Source organism: Pleurodeles waltl, chromosome 8, assembly GCF_031143425.1.
Source record: "Pleurodeles waltl isolate 20211129_DDA chromosome 8, aPleWal1.hap1.20221129, whole genome shotgun sequence".
In the NCBI taxonomy this organism is placed as follows: Eukaryota; Metazoa; Chordata; class Amphibia; order Caudata; family Salamandridae; genus Pleurodeles; species Pleurodeles waltl.
Genome location: NC_090447.1, coordinates 1,439,678,902 through 1,439,700,830, shown reverse-complemented (window position 1 = coordinate 1,439,700,830; position 21,929 = coordinate 1,439,678,902). Strand labels below are relative to the sequence as shown.

Genomic DNA, 21,929 nt, shown 5'->3' with positions numbered 1-21,929 from the left:
GAATATGGTAGATATGCGGTGTTTCTACAGTGGCAGGAGAGCAATGCAAAGGGTTAGACAAGGATAATGTCAACAAGTGATAGGAGATTTAACTGGGTTATGGCTGGTTAATGCATTGTGATGTAGTGTTCTTTACAGAGGTGAGTCTTCAACTATTTAATAAATTGGAGCAATGTATGTGCAGACTTGATGCATAGACGGATTTTGTTCAAGATCCTCAGTGCATAGATGGAAAGTGGATGCTGTCTTTTTTTTTTTTTCTTATTGCACTTCTTAGCCTGCAGTCTGACTGCATGCTGGTAGCGAGTGTGCGGACAACCACCAGAGATAGTGAGCTTATCTACAAGGTAAGTATAATACTGGCAGTGATGGATTTGTAAGTGATACAGCTGGTTTTGGAGAGGTGCGGACCAGCAAGAGGAGCCACTAGAATTCCATACGGATGGGCATGATGTGATCACATTTCTTCTCGCCCTGAACGAGACATGATGCAGTTTGCTAGATACCCTTAAAGGGTACCAGTGGAGTCTTGGAGGCCATGGAGCAGGGTGTTACCACTATTCAGATGCAAGAGTATGCGGGATAGAACAGCAGTTCTGAAGTTGCTTTCTGGATGAAACAGTTTAACTCTCTTTAGAAGAGAGAACTGGTATCAGGCCGTCTTTGTGTGTTTTTGGAAGACTGTTCCAAGAGGGTGAGGTTAGTGCCCATGGTGAATCCTTAGTATTTGGCAAAAGTTGTTTGAAGCCAACAAGGTTCATGTCATTGAGCCTGGTCTGTATGGTATGTTGTTCTTGGCAAATAACATGAATTCTGTTTTGGTTAGATCTAGCTTCAGGTAGAAGTTGGGAATCCTTTTCTGGATGATGTGCAGTTAATTAATGTTTGACACATTTTATGTCTGAAGCAGAGGAGACTTTCAAGCAGAGCTGTGTATCATTGGCATATTCTCTGGGAATAGAACACCAAGCAGCATACTGTAGACGTTGAAAAAGACCGCATACAGTATGAACACTGATGGACTCAGCAGGTGATAGGAACCTATTGCAACCTGTGAACAAATGTATTTTAATTGGAAAGGTAGGAGGAGAACCAGTGAAAGACACTGCTGGTGAGATTCCAGAGGGCTGACTTCATCAAAGGCAACTGAGAGGTCCAGCAATATCAGGAGGCAGGGCTCATCTCTGGTGAAGAGCTGTGGTGTAACAAAGGCCCGCAGCCCCTGAGGTGCAGGGGGGGGCAGAGCTCCAGGGGGCCCCACTCAGCACAGTACACTGTGCAAAGATGACGGGCTCCACAACAGGTCCAGGGGGTCAGGGGGCCTCCTCAAGGTACTTTGCAGGCCCCCCCCACATGCTTCATTATGCCACTGGTGAAGAAGGCATTATCTACTATCTGTAAGGTAGAAATTTCCATGCTGCAGCGTAATCTGAAGTCCGACTGCTAGTCATGCAGGAGGTGGTTACCATTAATGTGATCTTAGGGCTGGAAATAGACTGCATTTTCAATGCCCTTGCTGATGGGGAGGTAGTTGACAAGGGTCGAATGTACATTTCTCAGGAGCAGGAGGGCTAGGCTTGTCTTGAGACCTTTTGGGATGCATCTTCTAGTGAGAAAGGCATTGACAATGATCAGCAAGGGCAAGAGTTCACCAGCGAGAACTTTAATGAAGGACAAGTGTAACACATCTTCATAAGGTATTCTGAAATAGTTTGCTGACCAAAGGACCATATCTGATATAAACCAGAGCTGTCCCCTCAAATGGCTCCATTACTAGGGTGGTACGAGTAACATGGGGATGTAAACTGGCTGAACTCTTTCATGCATGAAGTGCTAAACACAGAGTGCTCACAATTGTGGACAAAGAGGAAAATCACAAGACTTTATAGGCACTGATCAACATGACAAAAATCAGTTTAGAGAACTTGACGACTAAGTGGGTCCGTGACCTACACAGGGACTTTTTGGAAGCTGAATGGAATCAAACCACTAGATAACCCCAAGCAGTCTCAAGGGACTAACTGCAATATACTATCTTCACAAGATATACCTCACTCTCCTTGAGAACAAGCAACATGCATAAAATGCTCAAAACACGTGCCCGAGATGCAGCACAGATAGCGCAAACTTCATCCATATGGTAGAGAGTTGTTTGGTTAATGGTGGAGGACTGGAGGCCAGGGGGAGGTTGATCACTAGCATTACTGGGAGAATGAAGTTGATGAAAGCAGAGGTTAGCCACATGGGAGTAATGCCCAGACACAAGGAAATAAGAACCAAGTGCAAATCTATCTATTTGGACATGTTTTTGGCCAACACCATAATTGCAACTCACAGGGTGTCAGTACTCGTGTCTTGGGTGATGGAATTATTGAATATGGCAGAGTTTGAAAGCCGTAAGCCAATTTTTTTTTAATGTAGTATGCTGGGCAGTGGGATGTTTCACACATGAGCTACAACGGAATGGATAAAGTCATTAAATACAAAGTCCATGCTTTGAATGTTTTTTATAAGAACATTGTAATGATTTTTGATAAAAGTAGGACTCTCACAAAAGCAAGCACATTGTAAACAGATAACACCCCACGGCCTCGGTCCATGTCATGTACGTGAATACACAACCCCTGCCACTACCCGGGCGCACCAACTCCCTCCAGACCATAAGCCTACCAATTGTGCCAAACCTCATATTTGCAGGACACCCACGTGCAGTGTAGATAGTCTCCTCCCGTTGCGTACACCAGTCAATACCTCGCTTCCAAGCCACCAAGGATGGAGCACTGGTGGTGTTCAAGTGTTTAGCTATGTTTCTCTTAGCCAGCAGTGTGCCCAGCCCTTCCAGCATCCTGTCCTCTTTGCAAAAAAGAAATGAATCATATATCTGGAAGGCAGATGTGTGTTAGTAGAGGGATTTGTTCTTAATTTGTTCATAAGCAGCAAACAAAAACTAGGTGGAATTCCTGGAGGTGTTATCATGGAAACAGAACAATACAGTCCACATACCACTTCTATACGGGAAGTACTTAACCTGTATAGCAGATCCTGGGTTAGACAGGTCATGCTGTCCTTTGCCCAGATCATTGATGGTGGGAGCAGCAAAGGCACAGAGGGGCTGAACTTATATCTACAATTTGAAACAGGAATATATATTCATGTTATATCAATGAGAGCCGGCGAATGGATTTTGAGTGTTTTTCTGATTTCATCTTGGCAGGCATAAACGTCTGTGGGCACCATAGAGGTACCTGGGTATTTGCAGTCATTCATCTCATTTGCCTTTAGAATATCCACACGCATCTGTGTGCACCTAGTTAGGTCTGAATCAGTAGAAAATTTATAATCAATTTAATTTTAAATCCCCCCCTTCAGGAGTGCCTCTGTAGATTGGGAAGTAACTAATTGAACACACTGCTTTTTTATTCTCACAAAGCCTAGTGAGGTGACAGAATACCCTTAAGTAGTTTTCCTCAAACCAATTCTTAAGGAAAACAAATTAAGAAAATTTGCTTTCAATGTTACAAGAAAGCCGGTTGCCTTTAAGCGCTGACGCACAGGCATGATTAACTAAACTAAAAATATTTTTATTAAATAAAAATTCCAATGCACCTGTCCTACTTTCTTTTCAAGTTGCAGGCACATTAGCAGCATTATTCTTAGGCACCTTTACTTCCAACGCTCAAGATCATGCTTGAACACTGCTTGTTAGGTGCGTGAAGCAAAATAAATTCCTTCTCGATTTTGCAGATTAGATTATTTGGCACATACATTTTATGCGACAATATGTATGCACCATTGGGAATTTCATTGTTCACAAATCTGGCAGGCTCATTTAAAAACATCAGAGCATATGAGTAATAGTTCCATTAAGATCCTTATGAAATGTTAAAAAAGGGAATTTCATATCAGGGCCAATTGTAAATGTGCTGAACTGGTCTCCTATATAGCCAACTCCAAATATATTAAAGTGGTACTTTTTTAATTCCTTACCTTGCAAAACACCTATAACAACACCGGTCTGAACCGTGCTGTAGCCTTAGCTAGATTTAACATTCTGCTAAAGTACCTGGGATAACACTTTAAAAGTAACTTATTCAGAACACTATCCAATGAGCAAAAGAGTTCTGCAGAGTTGGGCATCTGAAAACTTTTTGACCCATCACCTGTAGAATAATGTTCACTGTAGTTTACAAATTCTCAGAACTACCCACACATTTCTCGTTCACTCGTGTACTTTTTTTGTTTTGCACTTTATTTTTCATTAATCCAATTTACAGACCAAAAATTAAGAACGGAAACAACTGCAAGTTGATTGCACAAAACATAAGTCTCGGACACTGAAAATAAAACTTGCCAAAAACATCAAAGTCAAGATCTCACTGGTGAAGCCAAACGTGAAAAGCATAACACGGAAGAGACTAACTGTAATTAGAATAACTTATATCATTTTTCTGGTATTGAGTAATTTCTCTTGGTGTAACACAAAGTTAATGCTTATTTCAAAACTACTTTTGCTTATTACCACAACAATTTTCACCCATAGCCCTTTAAGGGTTATTCTCAGTGCGCTGCTTTTTCCAGTTTTTTTCATTCAAGTGGTACCAAATGAGCACCCGCAACCATGTGTGACTTCTGTGTTGCTTTAGTAAGGTCACGCTGCTCTGTTGCACACTAAATACACTTTGTATGAATGTCCATTTCTTAAAGCCAAATAGAAAGAAAATGGCAACAGTTTTAAATCATGTCATTAAAACAATGGAGGTAGTTTGCACATTGTAAAGTTGTTCTATGACACCAAGGCAACAAATATTTCTAAAGCACTGACTGCCACACCATGAACCAGTTTGTTAAAAACAACTTTTTAGTAGTTGTAAGAGTACTTAAGAAGTCTTCTCAAAGTGAAAAACATTGCGGCAGTTGTCATGGTATGTGTGTTAAGAATACTTTTTCATCAACAATAAAACAGTTCTTCAAAGACCCAAAGACCACAGTTGACATTAGCACTCCAACAGGGATTGTGCCATTCAAAATGGAGAGGAAAGCATCTGTAGACTGCATTTTCACCATTTCTAGACGTGTGTCTGGGTAAAATCAACATCATTGCATGGTCAATGCAGTTTGCCACGGAGTGCAGAGTGAACAAAGGAAGCAAATTGGTTCTGCTTCATGTTAAACAGGACAGATTTGCTAGATGAAACAGAATCTATTTTTTAAAAATATTTACACAACCTTGTGTTCAGTTTCTTAATAACAAATATTGCTAAATCAAGGGGTTTCATCTTTGGCCACACCAGCAATTCTTAAGGCTGCAGACCACAATCTTAGTGTGCCAATTACTGGAAGAAGTAGTACGTACCTAGACATATAGAGAAGAGGTTATGGGAAGACATGTTGTACATAGTACTATAAGACATTTTAAGTAACATCACAATTATTTCTGCAGACTAAAAAAATGTAATGTTCAGGTTGCAAAGGTTGCCGAAATAGTGCAAGACAAGGGGGCGGGGTGGGGTCTTATCCATATATGACCCAGATGCCTGTCTGAATGAATCTCAACTAAATTTACATTTGTTTGCAGGGAGTCTAAGAATGAATGAATCTCAACTAAATATACATTTGTTTGCAGGGAGGCTAAGACATTGCAGCGTGTGGACATCAGGTGTAATGTTTCAGTTCAGAAGATATATGCAATGCCCATAAAAAATAAAGCCACTCAGAAAGGCATGGGATTTGGTTGTCTGAGCACAATACTATCAAGAGGAAATCTCGAGAGACTAATATGTTAACTCACACCTACGTTTTCACAACTACACTTTTAGGCTTTTGAAGTTTCTGAAATCAATTTGACAATTAAATCAACCAAACATGAAACAAAACACAACAAAATGCCCAAACTTAGTTACTAAAAAAAGCTTATAGGGTCAGGAGTGGGTGGGGATAAGGAGGGCATTAAAACCCAGAATAAAATGTGTTCATCTTTATTTAACATTTCATTAAAAAAAAAAACCACAGGATTAGGCAAGCTGTCCAAGGGAGTTTTTAAATAGTGTTACTGCCATTCAGCTGCATTACGTTGTGCCAAGACACCCCCCCCACACAAAAGTATGTGCTCTAATGGTTGCTCCATTACAGGTGTTTTGATTAGATCAAAGCAGAAAGCTCCCCCCAGTGCTTTACGAGGAAATGGAGCAACAAAGTAGGGATGATTTACATTACTGATATTTCTTTAAACACATACACATACTCCTACTCCTACTCAAAAGGACACTTATAAGGGAAATGTGCGAGAGCTGCAAGGAGATACCAGGTGAATTATGTACCTCCTCCACACACCCCTCAATTGACTGAACTCCATACACTTCCAAATATACCAAATGATGCAAAGTTACAACTGACTTTTTATTCAAGAGCAGACAAAGCCAAAACATCTTTCCATATAGGCTGACACCCATTTACTGGGTGTACTGTTGCTCTCTCTGCCGAGCATGTACTGTAAACACACAGAAAGTGTGTTCTAGTATGCTATCTTGATTTCAGCGAACTTTTATTAACTTTATATATTATTAAAGTAATAGGCACTTCCTGAGTTAGGATTTACATGGACAATAGAGGATGTAAAACATGGATTCTTATGAGAACTTATTGGCCTGGATCGCCAATAAATCTACATTTGCCTAAGCTCATCATTAATGGCACACAAAAAAGTTGGGGGGTTTTGCCTAGAACCCACCAAATAAATAACTTTAAGGTTCAGTGTGAAATTGCCTTTGAAACTTACTGTGTAGGGGACTTTTTGTTTAATATGAGAGAGTCGTCAATTAGAAGTAACACTTTAGACCAGTGAAACAAGTTGTAATCATAGTTGCTTTCTGTTCATCAGAATTTATTTATCACCCAGCACTTGAAAGCTGCCTTACACTGTATACAGGAATGTCAAGTCCCAAGAACACGGTGCAAGAAATACTCAATTGAAAGTTGATTTGATATCAGTTCCTTGATACCAATTAGATGTTTTTCCAAGCTAACTCTATCTAGTACAAACCTGTGTTATGTTTAATAACACAAATGCTTCTGCTAACTGGCAAAGACAATAAACAATGAAAGACATAGGAGTAGTGTTACAATGTTGACCAGCATTTCTAGTCAATATCCTTTCCAAGCCAAGCAGTATTTGGGGATGTATTAGTTTAAGGCAGACTATACCAATGTAGGAATAAAGAACATTAATTCTGAGAGCATCACCACTGTGTGTCAGAGGTAGGTATGGACAGACGCGGTACTCCAAACTCAGAATAACCTTTTCATCTATAGGTTCTGGAGGATACTGGAATGCTTGTCATCTGGAAGAATATGGTGCCTAGGAATAGCTGTATTTAAATCCGAGCATCAGGTTTCCAAATAAAACTACAAGAAAGAGGTCTTGATGCGGAGTGCAGTTAAACTGGAGAATATCCAGCACCAAAACAAAGACTAAAGATTTTATAGTGTTAAAGGGATCCAGTTGTTGACATCATTCCTAGTTTTTTGGCGAGTTCCGCTTTTTCAATACAGATTAGCTTCACTTCCAACGATTCTGTACCAATGATGATGCATCGTTCACTTCACCATCCTGGTGATGTCGCCGTGGCAGAAGTAGCAGAATGATTAGTATAAGCAGAATGATTCCACACATTGCCATGAGGACATAGGAGATGATCCACATGATGGGTTCACGCAGAAGATTCGTAGCCACGCAGCTGCTGGAAACATCAGTTGTAGGAAAAGGACCAGAAATCTCGGATACTTGGCTACCACCTACATCTGAAAAGGAACAAATCAAATATATTGAACTAAAGCCTTCAAATGAAAAGGTGTATCAATTAATGAACAAGTGGTAAACACAGAAAAATCATACGACTAATAAATCAAGAAAACAAATTCATTGCTTAGGATTCTGTTTTCCTTTAAGGCACACAGATTCACATGAAACAAAAAAAACTAACATGGAGAAACAAGGACATTAAAATGAGCAAGCAGAAACTAAAATGTACATGCCATTACATAGTGCATCGATGCATTGTTTGAATTTGGATGCAAAAGTTAATGTTGTTTCTGTCCTTACATTTCAATATTTTTGTTTCACTTGTTCAAATGTGTGCGTTACTATTTCTCAAATTTCTCTGCAGTGGTTTTCTGCATGAAACAAACCTTGGCAAATTAGCAACTTAAAAGCTTTATGCCTTTTGAAAGAGGGGTGTAATTTTGGTCCATTAACTGTTGACAGCAATGCTACAGAATCTATCGCTATAATATACGCAAATGTTTACTTCCCATGATTTAAGTCATCGGTTACTTCTGAACAGGTCATCTGTCTGCAGAATTACTGGGAGAGCGTTGCTACTCTCAAATATTTCAGATTTTTGTTACATTCATTTAGTTTAGGTTATGCTTCAAATAGGTGCTTATGAGCACTTTGTTACTTCAACACAAATGGTTATATATTGCAGGAAACTGTTACAGGGTTAATTTTAGCAAAAGGGTATCATTTAGGAAAGCCTAAAATATAACTATTTGGGCAAACGGTGCAGCTGGCAAGTGGAACACAGACAAATAATGCAATAACCAAACTGCTAAGAAACTGCCTGTGTATGTGTGAAACCGAGCATTTATCATCTTCAAAGTGCAAGTGGAGTAACCTGCATCAAACATGAACACAGACATACAACTGCAGCTTCTGTCACCATACCGAGTATTTATGACACATTTTCATTAAACCTGTCTTAAGCAAAATAAGCTAAAACTACCAAATCAATGTTCGTATAATCCTCCAATCATCCAGTGATAACTTCTCATTTTATGTGGAGTCCCTAGCATGAGTGATCACCATAAAGTAAAACACTCTGCACCCCTCTTTTCCACCAAATCTGTGAGAGAATAGCAAGAAGGGAGAAACAGTGACTGCCAAGTGTTAACTCTCAGCTGACAAAGTTGGAAAAAAAGCTAGAAGTTCCACGAGAAAAAATAAAATGACTGGCTAATTGCTGGCTTGTGTTGTGAGCTATTCAATGTCCACAAACGTGTTTGGTTGAGGTTCCCTTTAATTTTATGGTACATTCTTTCTCAAACTAATACCCTGCCCTTGAAATTACCTCCACAAAATCCCTAAATTCTCACAGGTAGGTCTTAAAAAAACATAAAAAGTTGCAAAGCTGATTTCTCTCTAACAATGGTGCCAGGGACGGTCTACCCTCCGGGCACATCATCAGTGATCCAGAGTTTAGGAGCGTTATCAAGTTAAGCTTTCCTTTTTTGGCTGGAGGCAGATTATCTGCTTTTATTGAAAACCAGGAGGATTAAGCACATCTGTGGTGTGTTGCTAGACCATTAGATTTTAAAGAGGTCATTGTGACATCACAAGTCATTCAAGTACAGAAAGACAGATTGTTAGAAATGGGGTTTCGGGTTAACTGGGTACGCACCCAAGCCAGGCAGTAGGGGGAGTAAGTTACACACCAAAGATAACCTGTGCTCACCCCCTGGTATCTGGCGCAAAGCAATCATGGCTTATCTTCAGAGGTCATGGGTAAAGTATTTGCAAAACACACTCACAGAAGCGTCACAATAAATACACCACACGGGACTCCACATGTGAATATATAAAATGTGTCTATGTTATACGTACATCGCAAGACCAAAATTACATAAAACATGAGTACTGTGCAAATAAAACAATTACTACAAGCTGTTAGTTTATCCTTAATAATACAATAATCCTCAGTGACATACAACACATTATCAGTGGATATTCAGAGAGTGAAACATAACCCCCTAGAAAATATGCATATTAACCATGAGGCCGTCATACGGCCCCATAAATATATATGAAGCGTGATAACTGTGCACATTATGCAACTGCTGACATAACTACACTTTCAGGATAGTGTGTGCTAGTAAAAATGACACCCCTATGGCATCCGGGTAGGAAATGTAGCACATTAGGATAGAGGAGCACATAAATCACCACAAATCATAGTCGTAGTCACAACAAATCATAATCCGAGCGAACGGAAAGGGCGGGGGAGTGAGGAGGGGATTAAAAACTAAATAAAAAAAAATGTTTAAAAAAACCACTCACATTGCTTGCCACCACACCACTCCATCCGCTTCTCCTCACCAGGCACAGGCTCCCACCCTGCCCTGCGGCCAATCCCGATGCTAAATAAAGCAGCGTCAGGATTGGCTAGGAGCACCCAGCCAGCGTACTCCCAGGCAGACTGGGAGCCTGTGCATGCTCTCTCTAGCCCGGCAACACAGTGCCGGACTGGAGAGAGCCCACTGCGCATGTGCCTAAGATGGCCAGCCAAACATACATGCGCAGTGAGAGGGAGTGCTGTGCACTCCCCTCAGCCTGTGGCCCCGCCCTTGTTACCCAAAAACACGAATAAACAGTTTATTATAATTTTTGGGTAAAATGTTTGCAGCTGCTGTTGCTGGAGGGGGCGACGCCCCTCCGCCCTAATGGAGGAGCAGCCCCTGACATATCACCATAAGTACTTAGGGTGCAGTTCCCCTGCACTCCTACTCATCTTTAGGTGGTAAGTGGACCCCAACCGCAGTGCATAGCCTCAAATGTGGGCCTATTATGGGAAATACTGTAATTTGGGATCAGTCTTTGAAGCTAGCAAGACTAATGTGTATCACTTGATGTAAATACTTCCCTTCACTGGTTAATGTGCTGTCCTCAAAGTAAGGCTGCACCCCTACACTAGCTAGCCCACCCTGGGCAGGCAGTCTAAAGTCAAAAGAGGCAGTGAGGGAGCTGGCCAAGTGAAGTTAATGGCTGAAGTGCTGGCATACTTCTACAATAATGTTTCAACAGTCTCACCAGGGACTCAGGGCGGTTGAAGCCAGAAAAGTCCTGCGATCTCGGAAACACTGGGCACCTGGATGCAGAGCTCCACGACGCCGCCAGGAATGGTTCGAGTGCCCTATGCCCTGGACTAATGCTTGAGAGTGAGTTAGGTTCGTAGCGCGTGGCAGGTGACAGTTTTCACTCCTGTTCCTGCTCAGTCACGCTGCCTTCTTGCGGGCTGAAGTGGGAGAATTCAACTTAATAGTACGGCCAGCGTCTGCCATTGAATGGGGCTCAATTCAACCTTTGGGCAGCGAACAGGAAAGTGAAGTACTCTGTACACGCCATGCAGTCAGCAACCTGTGCTCATGTTCAGCCTAAAACTCCTGCTGTTTGTCGTGAAATTTAGTCTTGGAGCAGTGCTCAGGAGTAAAAACAAACATGAAACACTCATCATGCGCTAGTCATCAGCGTGGGGTGAAATGCCAAATGAAGCGCCCACCAGGCACTCTGGTCGCAGGAGCCAAAAGCAGCAACCAACGCTCACCATCTGCTGGGACCCCGGGAGAAAACTTGGAGGGAGGCAGGCAGACAGATAGCAATGGGCAAGTAGACCAGCACAAAAGCAGCAATGCCACTGGCGATCCCTTTTGGTAGCCCCCACAGTGCCTTCGCAGAACAAAAGAATCAGGGGGCAGCAGGGTAACAAGCAGAAAAGCAATCCAGATCAGTCCTTTGAGCCACCGAGCAGACACCAGGCAGCAGGTCAACAAACAGAAGAGCAGTTCAGTTTAGTCCTTTGGGCAGTCCAGCAATCCTTCTGACAGAGGTTTAGTCCCAGTTCCAAAAGAGCTCTAAACATGGGGTTACAACCCCTGTACTTACACTCAAAATGTCTTTGATCTAGGGGCACCTCAAAAGAACTTTAGAAGTGCACAACACCCCCTTTCAGCTCCAGCCCTGGCTCCAGACATAAGTAGAGGGTAATTAGCCCATTGTATGAGGTCAGGACATAGCCTATTCACATATAAAGTGTGAATGACATTCCCTCTCCCCAGCCCAGGATGACTATCAGTATGCAGATTCCTCTTCTGCCACACCCAACTCTTCCTGTATGATGACTGTCTGGAAAGTGAGCACAAAGCTCAGCTGTCAGTCTGCAGCCTAACTCCAATCCACATCTAGGGTAAATCACAAGAGTCATAAGCACAGTGAAATGCCCACTTTCTAAAAGCGGCATTTCCACAACAGTAATAAAAAAATCCACCTACATCAATAAAGAGGATTTCACACTACCATTCCAAACATGTCAAACATGCCCATGCTACTCCTCATAGATCAGAAATGACCACTTAAGTACCTTTAAGGGAATTCCCAATGATAGCCTAGGAGAGGAGTAGCCCTCACAGCAGGGAGATACCACATAGGTTATTTGTCACTACTAGGACATGTAACACATACAAGTATATGTCCTACCTTTTACATACACACCATCCTGTCCAGAGGGCTATTTAGGGCCTACCTTAGAGGTGACTTGGATTTATTAAGAAGGGAGTTTAGGCCTTGGCAAATAGTTTGACTTGCCAAGTCAATGTGGCAGTAAATTGCGCACCCAGGCACTTCAGTGATAGGCCTGAGTTTGAAAGGCTACTTCTGTGGGTGGTTATAATAATACACAAGAGCCCCAGAATAACAAACAGATGGCCCCTCCAGGGAAAAGTACTAGAATATGCACAAAATGGGCCACCCTAAAAGTGGCAATCTATATATGATATACGTGACATATTGATACAATGCTATACATCTCTCAAGTCGTTAATTGTACTTTATTGCAACTCAAACAAATGAAAAATGCAATCCTAATATTAATTTGTCTCATACTGATCTAGCTATAGTAAATAGATAGATAAACAGATAAACCAGCCTAGTACTTCTGTGGGTGGTGCAATCTGCGCTACAGGCCCACTAGTAGCATTTAATTTACAGGGCCTGGGTATATGGTATGCCACTTTACAAGCGACTTACAAGTAAATTAAATAAGCTAAACAGGTGTAAGCCAGGTATACCAAGTTTTAGGGGAAATAGCACATGCATTTTAGCACTGATTAGCAGTGGTAAAGTGCCCAGAGTCCTAAAGCCCACAAAAAGAGGGCCAGAAAAATAGGAGGAGAAAGGCATAATGTTTGTGGATATCCCTGCCGAAAGGACCATTTCCAACACTGAGGTTCTGCAGCATGGCTACCACTGGAGTACGCATTTCATAAACAGTTTGGAAAGTCAACTTCAAGCAAAGGAATAGCATATGAAGCTGGCTGAGGTTCATGCCTACATTAAACTTGAGGATGTACTTTTAAAGATGGATTTATGAAAATATGCACCTTTCCTGTTCTAGGGTACAACTAATCTCCTCTGTCAGCAACGGAACAAAGGAGTGCATAATTATTTTTAGGACGTCTTTAACCATTTCAGTCTTGCGATTGTGCACATCCTATTGCCTTTTTACCTTGATAGAACCTAAAGGAAATACACACCTCGACACCTCAGAGCAAGGACCATCCTTTATGCTCATTTCTATAACATATTTTACACTTCCTCATCCTGGTGGTGATGTAGCAGAATTTTTAGTATTGTCCCTCATGTCACAGTGATCATCTGTGTGTGACAGTGTTGGGTTAATCAAAGTATTACTAGTTTAGTTGTAAAGTGGTGCACTGAACGCCATATTAACCTGCATTCACTCTAGGTCATCAGCATGAAATCCATGTGGTAAAATGTTTTAGTTTTATGTTTGAATTATTAATTTGCTTCTATGTTATATTTCATGATGTAAACTAAATCTGTATTCAATTGATGTTAGATTTTATGTGGAAAATGTTGTAACGATAACATGCAAACATAGAGAAAGCAGTAATACATTATAGCTACACAAAAAGGTTAAGAGTGTCTTTTTGTTTTAAATCTATGGTAACATGAGCAAGTTTAGTAGTGTATTAATAATGAATATAAGGTCTAGAGATGCTAAACGTATATTAAATGCATGAATGAATGTGCTCTTTTAATGCACTTGCGTTAGCGTAAGGGAAGCCAGCAAGGCCTGGCTTTGTGACTGTGCAGAAAAATGTTTAGTCGATCCTGCTAATGTGAACTTTCTTTTAGATACCCTACTGGTGAGAAAGCTAGCATGAAACTAGATATTCTATTATTTTATGCATAGCAGGTTTATAAGCTAAAACCTGAGACCCGAACATTCAGGAATTGTGGAATAAAAATGTGTACAATTGTATCAGATTCTCATGGAAGAGTACAGATTGAAACTGTTCACATGGAGATCCTGAGAATTCTCACTAATGTAGCAGTCTGAATCGTATGACTGTTTGCCATTAGACATTTCACTTTTTGCGTCATATGGAGTGATGGATGCATGAATCAGCTTGCCCTATGAACTTTAATATACCGTTCCCCAACTGGACTTTGGTTGGAATCTCTTCCATTCTCCACCGCTTGCTGAACTCCTTGGACTCGGAGGTATGTTCCTCTCTACCCTTTGAAATGCCTTGCTGAGACTTAGAAATATTTTTCCCTTGTTCAAGAGAAGAGGACTCTTGAACAAGCACCTGACCCCTTCCTTTCTTACCTACTTTTTGTTATCCTCAATTAGTCTTTTGATTCCTCAGTTTTCTTTTTCCACATTTTTTTTAAAAACGTTTTGCCCCAGCACGTTAAATGGATTTGCAATTTTGTAGGGTTTCTCCGTGTTGAGCTTATTAAAGAATGCAGGCTTAGAACAAGCTAAATGACTAACAGTACTAAGCAGCTCATGATTCAACCTTTCCAGATTTCTGTATTGCTCTTATGTGCTGCAGTCATTGAGTATTAAGTGTTTTTAATGTTAGTTTGTCTCCACTTCTTTAGACTGTTTAGATAGCCTACAATGATTCTGTACCTTTATAGTCTTGTTTTGAGAATCATTTATGTAACGGGGCATTCATTTGTAGTAAAGCCCTTTGAACTTTGTTTTAGCTTGGAGTATCATCCATTTGACTCAGTGGGCCATACTGTAAATTAAAACTTATTTGTTGAAGTTTTATGCCAGGTGTCTACTATCTGGACAGTGATCTGTGCAGGAGGGAGTAGCAGAGGCCCAGTTGAGGGAAGTCTCATTAAAAGAAAATAAGTAAGGAGGATTTTGGCAGTGTGGAGAAAGAAGGAATAGCAAAGGAGTTGGAGGAGAGCTGTGGAGGGGTTTAGAAGAGTGGCCAGTTGGTGGGTGGAGGGGTCTATTCAAGACAGAAACTCCCAAGAATGTGGGGGAGAAAGAAGGGACAAAAAGGAAGATTATCTGCAGGGGCTATGAGGCACAACCATGATGGATAAAAAGGCACACAAAAGAGGAGATGGGAGAAGGGTGCAGGGAAAAAAACGAAAACCTTAAAAAAATGCATTGAAGAACCGAGATTCGGAAAAAAACACTAGTCTCAGCCCTGGCTGCACGTCTCGGGATCTATGTGATTGAAGCATAAGAAATACAGAAACTGCAACACTTTAGACTTTGAAAAACATTCTCAGGTTCAATTCAACAATCACCCAAATTACATTAATTCTGAAAATATATGTGGAAATGGATTTGAAAGAAATTATTCATCATAAAAGGTTCACACAAGATAGTTTTACGTCCATATCACATATAATCACCAAGTGAATATCCTCTGTGGACCCTGAAAGGTGCACACTGAGGTCTAAGAGTAGTTCCTGAAAGCCACAGAAATTGAATTAAACTGGTCTCACAATCCCATTACCTTCCGATTTATGCATGATGACTGAAAAGTAGCCCAGTGGTGGCCACACACCCTCATAATTGGGGTTTGAATTGAAGACGCCAAGATCTAGGACAGTACAAATTTCTAGAGCCCAGTCTTGTCATTACACCCGTCAACAACTCCAGTTGTTTGTAAGAATGAGTTGAAAGAATCAGTCTCAACAGAAAATATATCAACTCATAGCATCCACTTTTTGCTTAATGCCAGTTGATGCGGCGATGGGAACCATTCCATGTGGTGCCAGAAGGGAACTGCTCACATACTACTTAAATTTTCATTCAGACTACTGGCTTCTGTTGAGATGATCAAAGAGGCAGGGCTTGAGAGAGGTACCACTACTTCAAAGCATTCTGAATCTACTTTGTGACTACTAGAAGCACCTCCAAATCCAGGAAAGGGGGGTAGTGGGGGAGGCGAATGATGTCCCCTGTGGAGTCAAGAGATACACCTCAAACAACTGTATCTTTGGCCAGTACCTTGGTTATCTGACAAAGTCCTGGTAGCATCGCGTTCAGTTTCGAAACTCTTGCATCATTCGAATGCCCTGAAACTTGCCACAAAAAATCCAGATCATGTATTGGTAGGTGTTGAGGCTTCACAAATTTGTGAGCTGATAGCAGCCAAGGCACTTCCACCTCACTCCTTCACCATCACCACATATATCCCACATAGTAACCTATTATCCAGGGAGGTCTGTAATAGTGTGCCCTCCGATATAATGCAGGCACCAGAGGAGACTGGAACTCTGTAGACCCTGCTGGTGAGTCTTGGAGTCAAGATTGTAATACACAGTTTTGCCGGTAAAAATCTGAGAAATCTGTGATGCTAACGCAGGTACACATCCTACTGATAGATGGAAGTGAGGAATATGTCTTGATCTTGTCAAAGGAAGATTTCCATTTTGAACTGTTGCCTCTGCACAACTGTTGATTCCCTCCAGGTGGAGAATTAGGTGAACTTTCTTTGACCACACCAAATACCAATCACTTTTCTCACAAAACCAGTTTCAGAAATTGGTTATTTTAGCCTTCTTTGAATGAATGCAATTACTTACCACAGAGAATCTCTTACCTGCATTTTGAGGCCATTGGGTAGAAATGAGGCTGGAATCTAATGCCCGACGTTAATTTAATAAGGTCTCCTTTAGGCTCCTTTTTCTGTTGTCTGCTACCCAACCACTGGCGACCCAATCATCCCTTGCCAGCAGAATTTGAGCACGAGTTTCCCATTAACACATTTGGGTGCTGCAGACCAGCATCACAAGGAACGCTACTGAGGTTTACCAAAAGCGATAGTGTCACAGGGAAATTCCTATTAGAGGAACACGCTTGAAACATGGCATTGTTAGGACAGGCACTGTGGCACTTAGAAGGCGGTAAAGAGGAATATCATGTCTCGTTCTCTAACATCTTAGACTTAGTTTTAAAGCCCTGTGCATAATTTTAATTTTTAAAATAACACTTGCAGAAAGTCTCTGGCTGCTCATCAAATTACCTCAGTCTCCACCACACTGAAAGACCTTCTAAGCAGAGAATTTTTACATCACCCACCCATCTTCCTGTGCAAGAGCGCCTAACCACAGCCCAGGATTCAGACAGGTGCTTTTTAGTATCAAAACCAAAATCTGACACCTAAATCTCCAGAGGTTCCATATTAAATCAGGTAAGTCCTCACCTACCTGAAAGGCAGTGCAAAGGGAATACAGATATTTTACTAACAATTGCCATGTTTACACAACAAAGCAAGAACAATACTTGCATCCATGGGACCAGAAACTAAAAAAAAAATATCTATCAGTGTATTTCCAACCACCTGCCCAACAACAGGTTCAGCTGTAAGGTTTGGGGCAATTCCAGTGCCCCTTTGCCAATGGGCACGGACGACCGATAAAAAGAGGCATAAAGGTCTTCAGCATCTCTCCATTAGTTTGAGAAAACGTCAATAAATGCTGCATCAAGTGACAATCTACGAGTGTAGGGCTAGTGAAAGTATCTAAAAGTCCCACTGGCACAAATTGCTGTTCTCCGCCTGGACGTAAAGTACTGAACAATCCTGAAACGCCTCATGGTTGCTGCCAAGGTGAAAGGATGTATTTGCTTTTTGGCACAGCCTTTACGTCAGTGACCTCTTGACATCATACTTGAAGGATGGTAGTTAGGACCACAGAACAAAAAGGTACACAATACGATGGAGTCATGCCATCTAGCGCTGGAACATCTCAGCACCGCTGCTAGAGTCCGGATCAATGTTTAGAACGGACTGTCCAATTTAATAACAAGCATTTGCAATGCAATGGGTATCGCATTTGCTCAAGTTAGAGCTATTACAGTTTTAAACTCATAACCGGATTTTCCTGCCACATAAATTGAAAATGAAAAGTATTGTATTGTATTGAGCTATTTGTAGAGCGCATTCCAGCAGGACGCATCGAAGCGCTAATCTGAACAAGTAAGGGAAGCACACGGGTGCCAACAGGCAGAAAAAAGCACCTATTGGGAGAAGAGCCAAGTTTTTTAAAAAATCCTAAAAATGGTGTGAATAGTAATTTGCCGAAGAGCAAGTGGTAAGCCATTCCACAGCCTAGCAGCTTCCACCGTAAAGGCACGATCCCCCCATCTTGCCCTATGGCAACCGGGGACCGCGATCACATATTTGGTAGACGATCTCAAGTTTCTGGTAGGTTCATACAGACACAGAGTGGACTTCAAGTACTCACAGCCCTCGGTTTGCAGGGCTCTGGGAGTAAGGCAGAGGGTTTTAAAAATGATTCTCTTATTAATAGGTAGCCAGTGTAGCAGTTTCAAGATCCTACTGGCAGAAGAGGACTGTGGGAGATTAAGGATCAAACGTGCCGCGGTGTTCTGAATAGACTGTAATTTATCAAGGCACAAATTATTGGCATTTAGCAAAAGGGCATTGCAGTAATCTAGTCTAGAAGTGACTAGAGCCAGCACGACCGGCGTTCTTAAATCTTCCTCTAAAAAAAAGCATGATTTTCCTAAGAGTTTTGAGAATCCAGAAACAGACTTTGATGATTTGATTGATTTGAGGCTTGAATGAAAGGGAAGTGTCAAATATAATGCCTAATTTTTTTGCAGAAAGACACAGTGAGGGACATCCCCCACAGGCTTCTGGCCACTAACTACTATCCCAGGGGATATTATTACGGCCGAAGCACATAATCACGGTCTTATCCCCATTAAGTTTGAGCCAGTTGCTGGCCATCCATTTATTGATTGTAGCCATGCATAGTTGAAATTTCTTTTTCGATTCTTCCCAGTTGTGTTATACAGGAATAATCAACTGAGTGTCATCCGCATAGGATACAATCTGGAAGCCGAAAGAGCGTAAAACAGTTTCATGTAAAAGCGACCATGTGGAAGTCACGAGCCGTCTAAAATAAACAGTTGTATTTACATTTACTCTGGGGTGGTTGTGGGAATAACGCGCTATTGTACCAATACTCGCAGGTCTCTAAAACAGTAAACATCGAGGAAACAGAAGCTCGCTCAGTGTCAAACGTACTGGCAAAAGTGCCATTATCCATGTAACATGGTCGATGTCATGCAAAGCGCTCGATTTCTGCCCAGCGAGATCACGCTGCGTGAAAATACAAAGAAAAAGTAGTCCAGAAAACATGGTACCTCATATGTTTTCAGTACTTTACCGATGCGCTCGAGGAGGTTTAAACACCGGAAAAGGAATGACTCATGCATGCCTTTCACTAATGAAATCAAGCGAATTTTAAAAGGCAAGCCCACGAACCAACAAAAGTGATGGGCAGGGTAGAGCGCTTGCGCTAACTCGACCCTAATAAAAAGCCCAGAGAGAGATTACAACAGGGTAGAACGCTTGTGCGCGCTCGACCCTAAAAAGAGCACCAAGTTCATTTCCATGCTGTATGTTTTAACCCAGGATTTCTCTGGAAGGAGATAAGCAAGGTGGGTGGGTGCCTCTACCGGCAATGTTTTCAGGGCTCCATTCTTTCAACAGGTTTTCACGGACAAGCCCAGAGTCCTGAGCTGTGCCTGACATACTTCTAGTCATAAACTGTGCATGAAATTGTTCTAGTAAGGAACCCAGACGCACCAAGAACAAACTCCAAATCTCAAGCTTCAAAGTGAGAACCTCAACTGCCACGAGACGTCTACCATTATGACTTCCCACCAGGGACATCTTAAGGATTTTGGGGGACCTGGGCCAAACGTATTTTGGGGGCCCTGTTTGGAACAGCTGCAAATGTATGATCCACATTTAGCTCTCTCATGTCCTCTTTTCCCATGTCACTGACAGCGCATAGGTACAGTGTCCAAATTCCTAGGGCCTGATTCACAAGGGTAAACTTTTGTGTGTTTGTGATTTCCAATTCACAAATGGATTTTACAAGTAGTATCTTTACAACAGCGGAGTCTCCAAACTTGTGGCAGAGGCTTAGCACATAAAAAGCATTTGTAAAAATATTACTAGAAAACTGCTTTGTGAATTGCGAAAAATCATAAACTTACACAAAATACGGTTTGCCTTTGTGAATCAGGCATTAAATGTCTTTACAGATAGTGGCCTGGGTTTTCTATATTGTAACAGCAACAGCTTGCTAATATCAATGCAAATCTCTCCGACATCCTTCTATTTCTCATATGCGAGGTCCTTTTTTGATCTAAAAACTTTTATGGACGATGTATGAAACATAAATACAACATTTATCGGCAAAATATCAGTAGTACACTCTCACACATCAACCACATAAAAAATATAGCAAAAGAAAACTGTATTTACCACAATCTGTTGAAAAATTGTCCAGGGGCTTCAGGGTAAGATTTTCTACATAACAGAGCTGGCTTTATCAGGGCTCCCGTGAAAGGCTCTAGGCCTGGTCCAGAGCCAACTTTGACCATGCCTTAAAACGTCCCTGATCCCACACCCGTTACCATACTCATCCATTCTTCTCGGTCCCACTGTATTCAGAAAGGGTCATGACTAACTGATACCTGCGATTTGTGCCTTTCCTTGATCTCTGGATGGCACAAGCCTCAGAGGCACTCTCGGCTAGCTCTAAATCCTTGGCAGTCTACCCAGCTTTTTGCCACCAAATCCACTCCAGCTTCCAGACACACTGGTTTGGGACAGACTGAGACACACTGAAAAAATTAAGCAGGTCTCCTATGTTACCTAATTATGTACTGTTGATGTGTGAATTCTGTTGATGTGCCACCAACTCCTCATGACAATATGGTTTTGTCATTTAAGAACTCGGTCGGTCTTCAATTTGGTGTATGTATTCCATCATGCACACCTGGCTGTACTATTATTTGACGTTGTGTGAGACACCTATGGTAAAAATAGAATGCTGCTCACTGCTGAAGAAGTAAACATAAATAAACACCAGCTACCTCCTGAATCTTCAGTTGAGTCCTATAGGAGAGCAGAAGGTTCTGTATTGACAATCCACTGGCCCTAACAGGACTGGCTCTTAAAAATCTGCCTAACTACCTCAGTAAAAGCAACAGGCTTGCACATGCAGGGCACGCCAGGGCCTGGAGCTTTATGTTCGACAGGAGCCGAAAAGGGCTGGAGTCTCACTCTTGTGCACCTCTCCCTGGAAAGGGGAGGAGCTTCAGGAGGAGGAGATGTTAGCGGATTATTATTTTTTATGACGCGTCATCCTCCTTCTCACAAGTACCTAGCAGTGCTAAGTCAATGCCTGAGACAATGGGTGATGAAGAATTGGAAATCTCATCCTGAAAAAAGAGGATGTTTTGTTTAAATTACTGACAACAGGTGACATTTTCCCTAAACAAGCCTACTTCAGTTTTCCTCTTTTTCCAGATGAAATGTGAGCATGCTGAATGTTAAAAGGAGAGGAGTGAGTTCTATGCACCTATTTCCCTGCCTTTTTTATTCTTCTGTGTGAAGGTTGTCACAGAAAAAAAAAATGATTGCATGTACAAGGTTTATCTGATAAGGTATAGATTTTGACAGTTTGGGAATTAGGACTTTTTTTAAAAGTTTTCTTTTTTTCTACTAAATATACATAACGATCTCTAACTTTTTTTTTTTTTTTTTAACACATCCACATCACGACCTATATTCCCAGTTTAAACTGTTTAGTGGTTGCAGAATCATGGAATGTACCAGTTAGAAATTGGGTCTCTACAGAGGTATGCACCCTGTCCAAGTAGAGACCCCAATCCTAGTCAGGACAATTCACAACACTACCTAAATTATCCTGTGCTCACCCTCCAGAAGCTTGGCACAGAGCAGGCAGCAATGTGTAAAGTATTTGT

The 21,929-nt window shown here is 41.5% G+C and overlaps 1 protein-coding gene across 1 annotated transcript in view; it reads right to left on the bottom strand.

Moving 5' to 3' along the window:
- Positions 1 to 4,228: 4,228 nt before the first annotated feature.
- BACE2 (beta-secretase 2) overlaps positions 4,229 to 21,929 on the bottom strand; it is a 213,070-nt gene continuing 195,369 nt past the window's right edge. Inside the window, exon 9 of the mRNA XM_069202588.1 lies at positions 4,229 to 7,797. Within this exon, the coding sequence (XP_069058689.1) occupies positions 7,556 to 7,797 (242 nt within the window). The 3' untranslated portion in view covers positions 4,229 to 7,555. The remainder of the gene's footprint in view (positions 7,798 to 21,929) is intronic.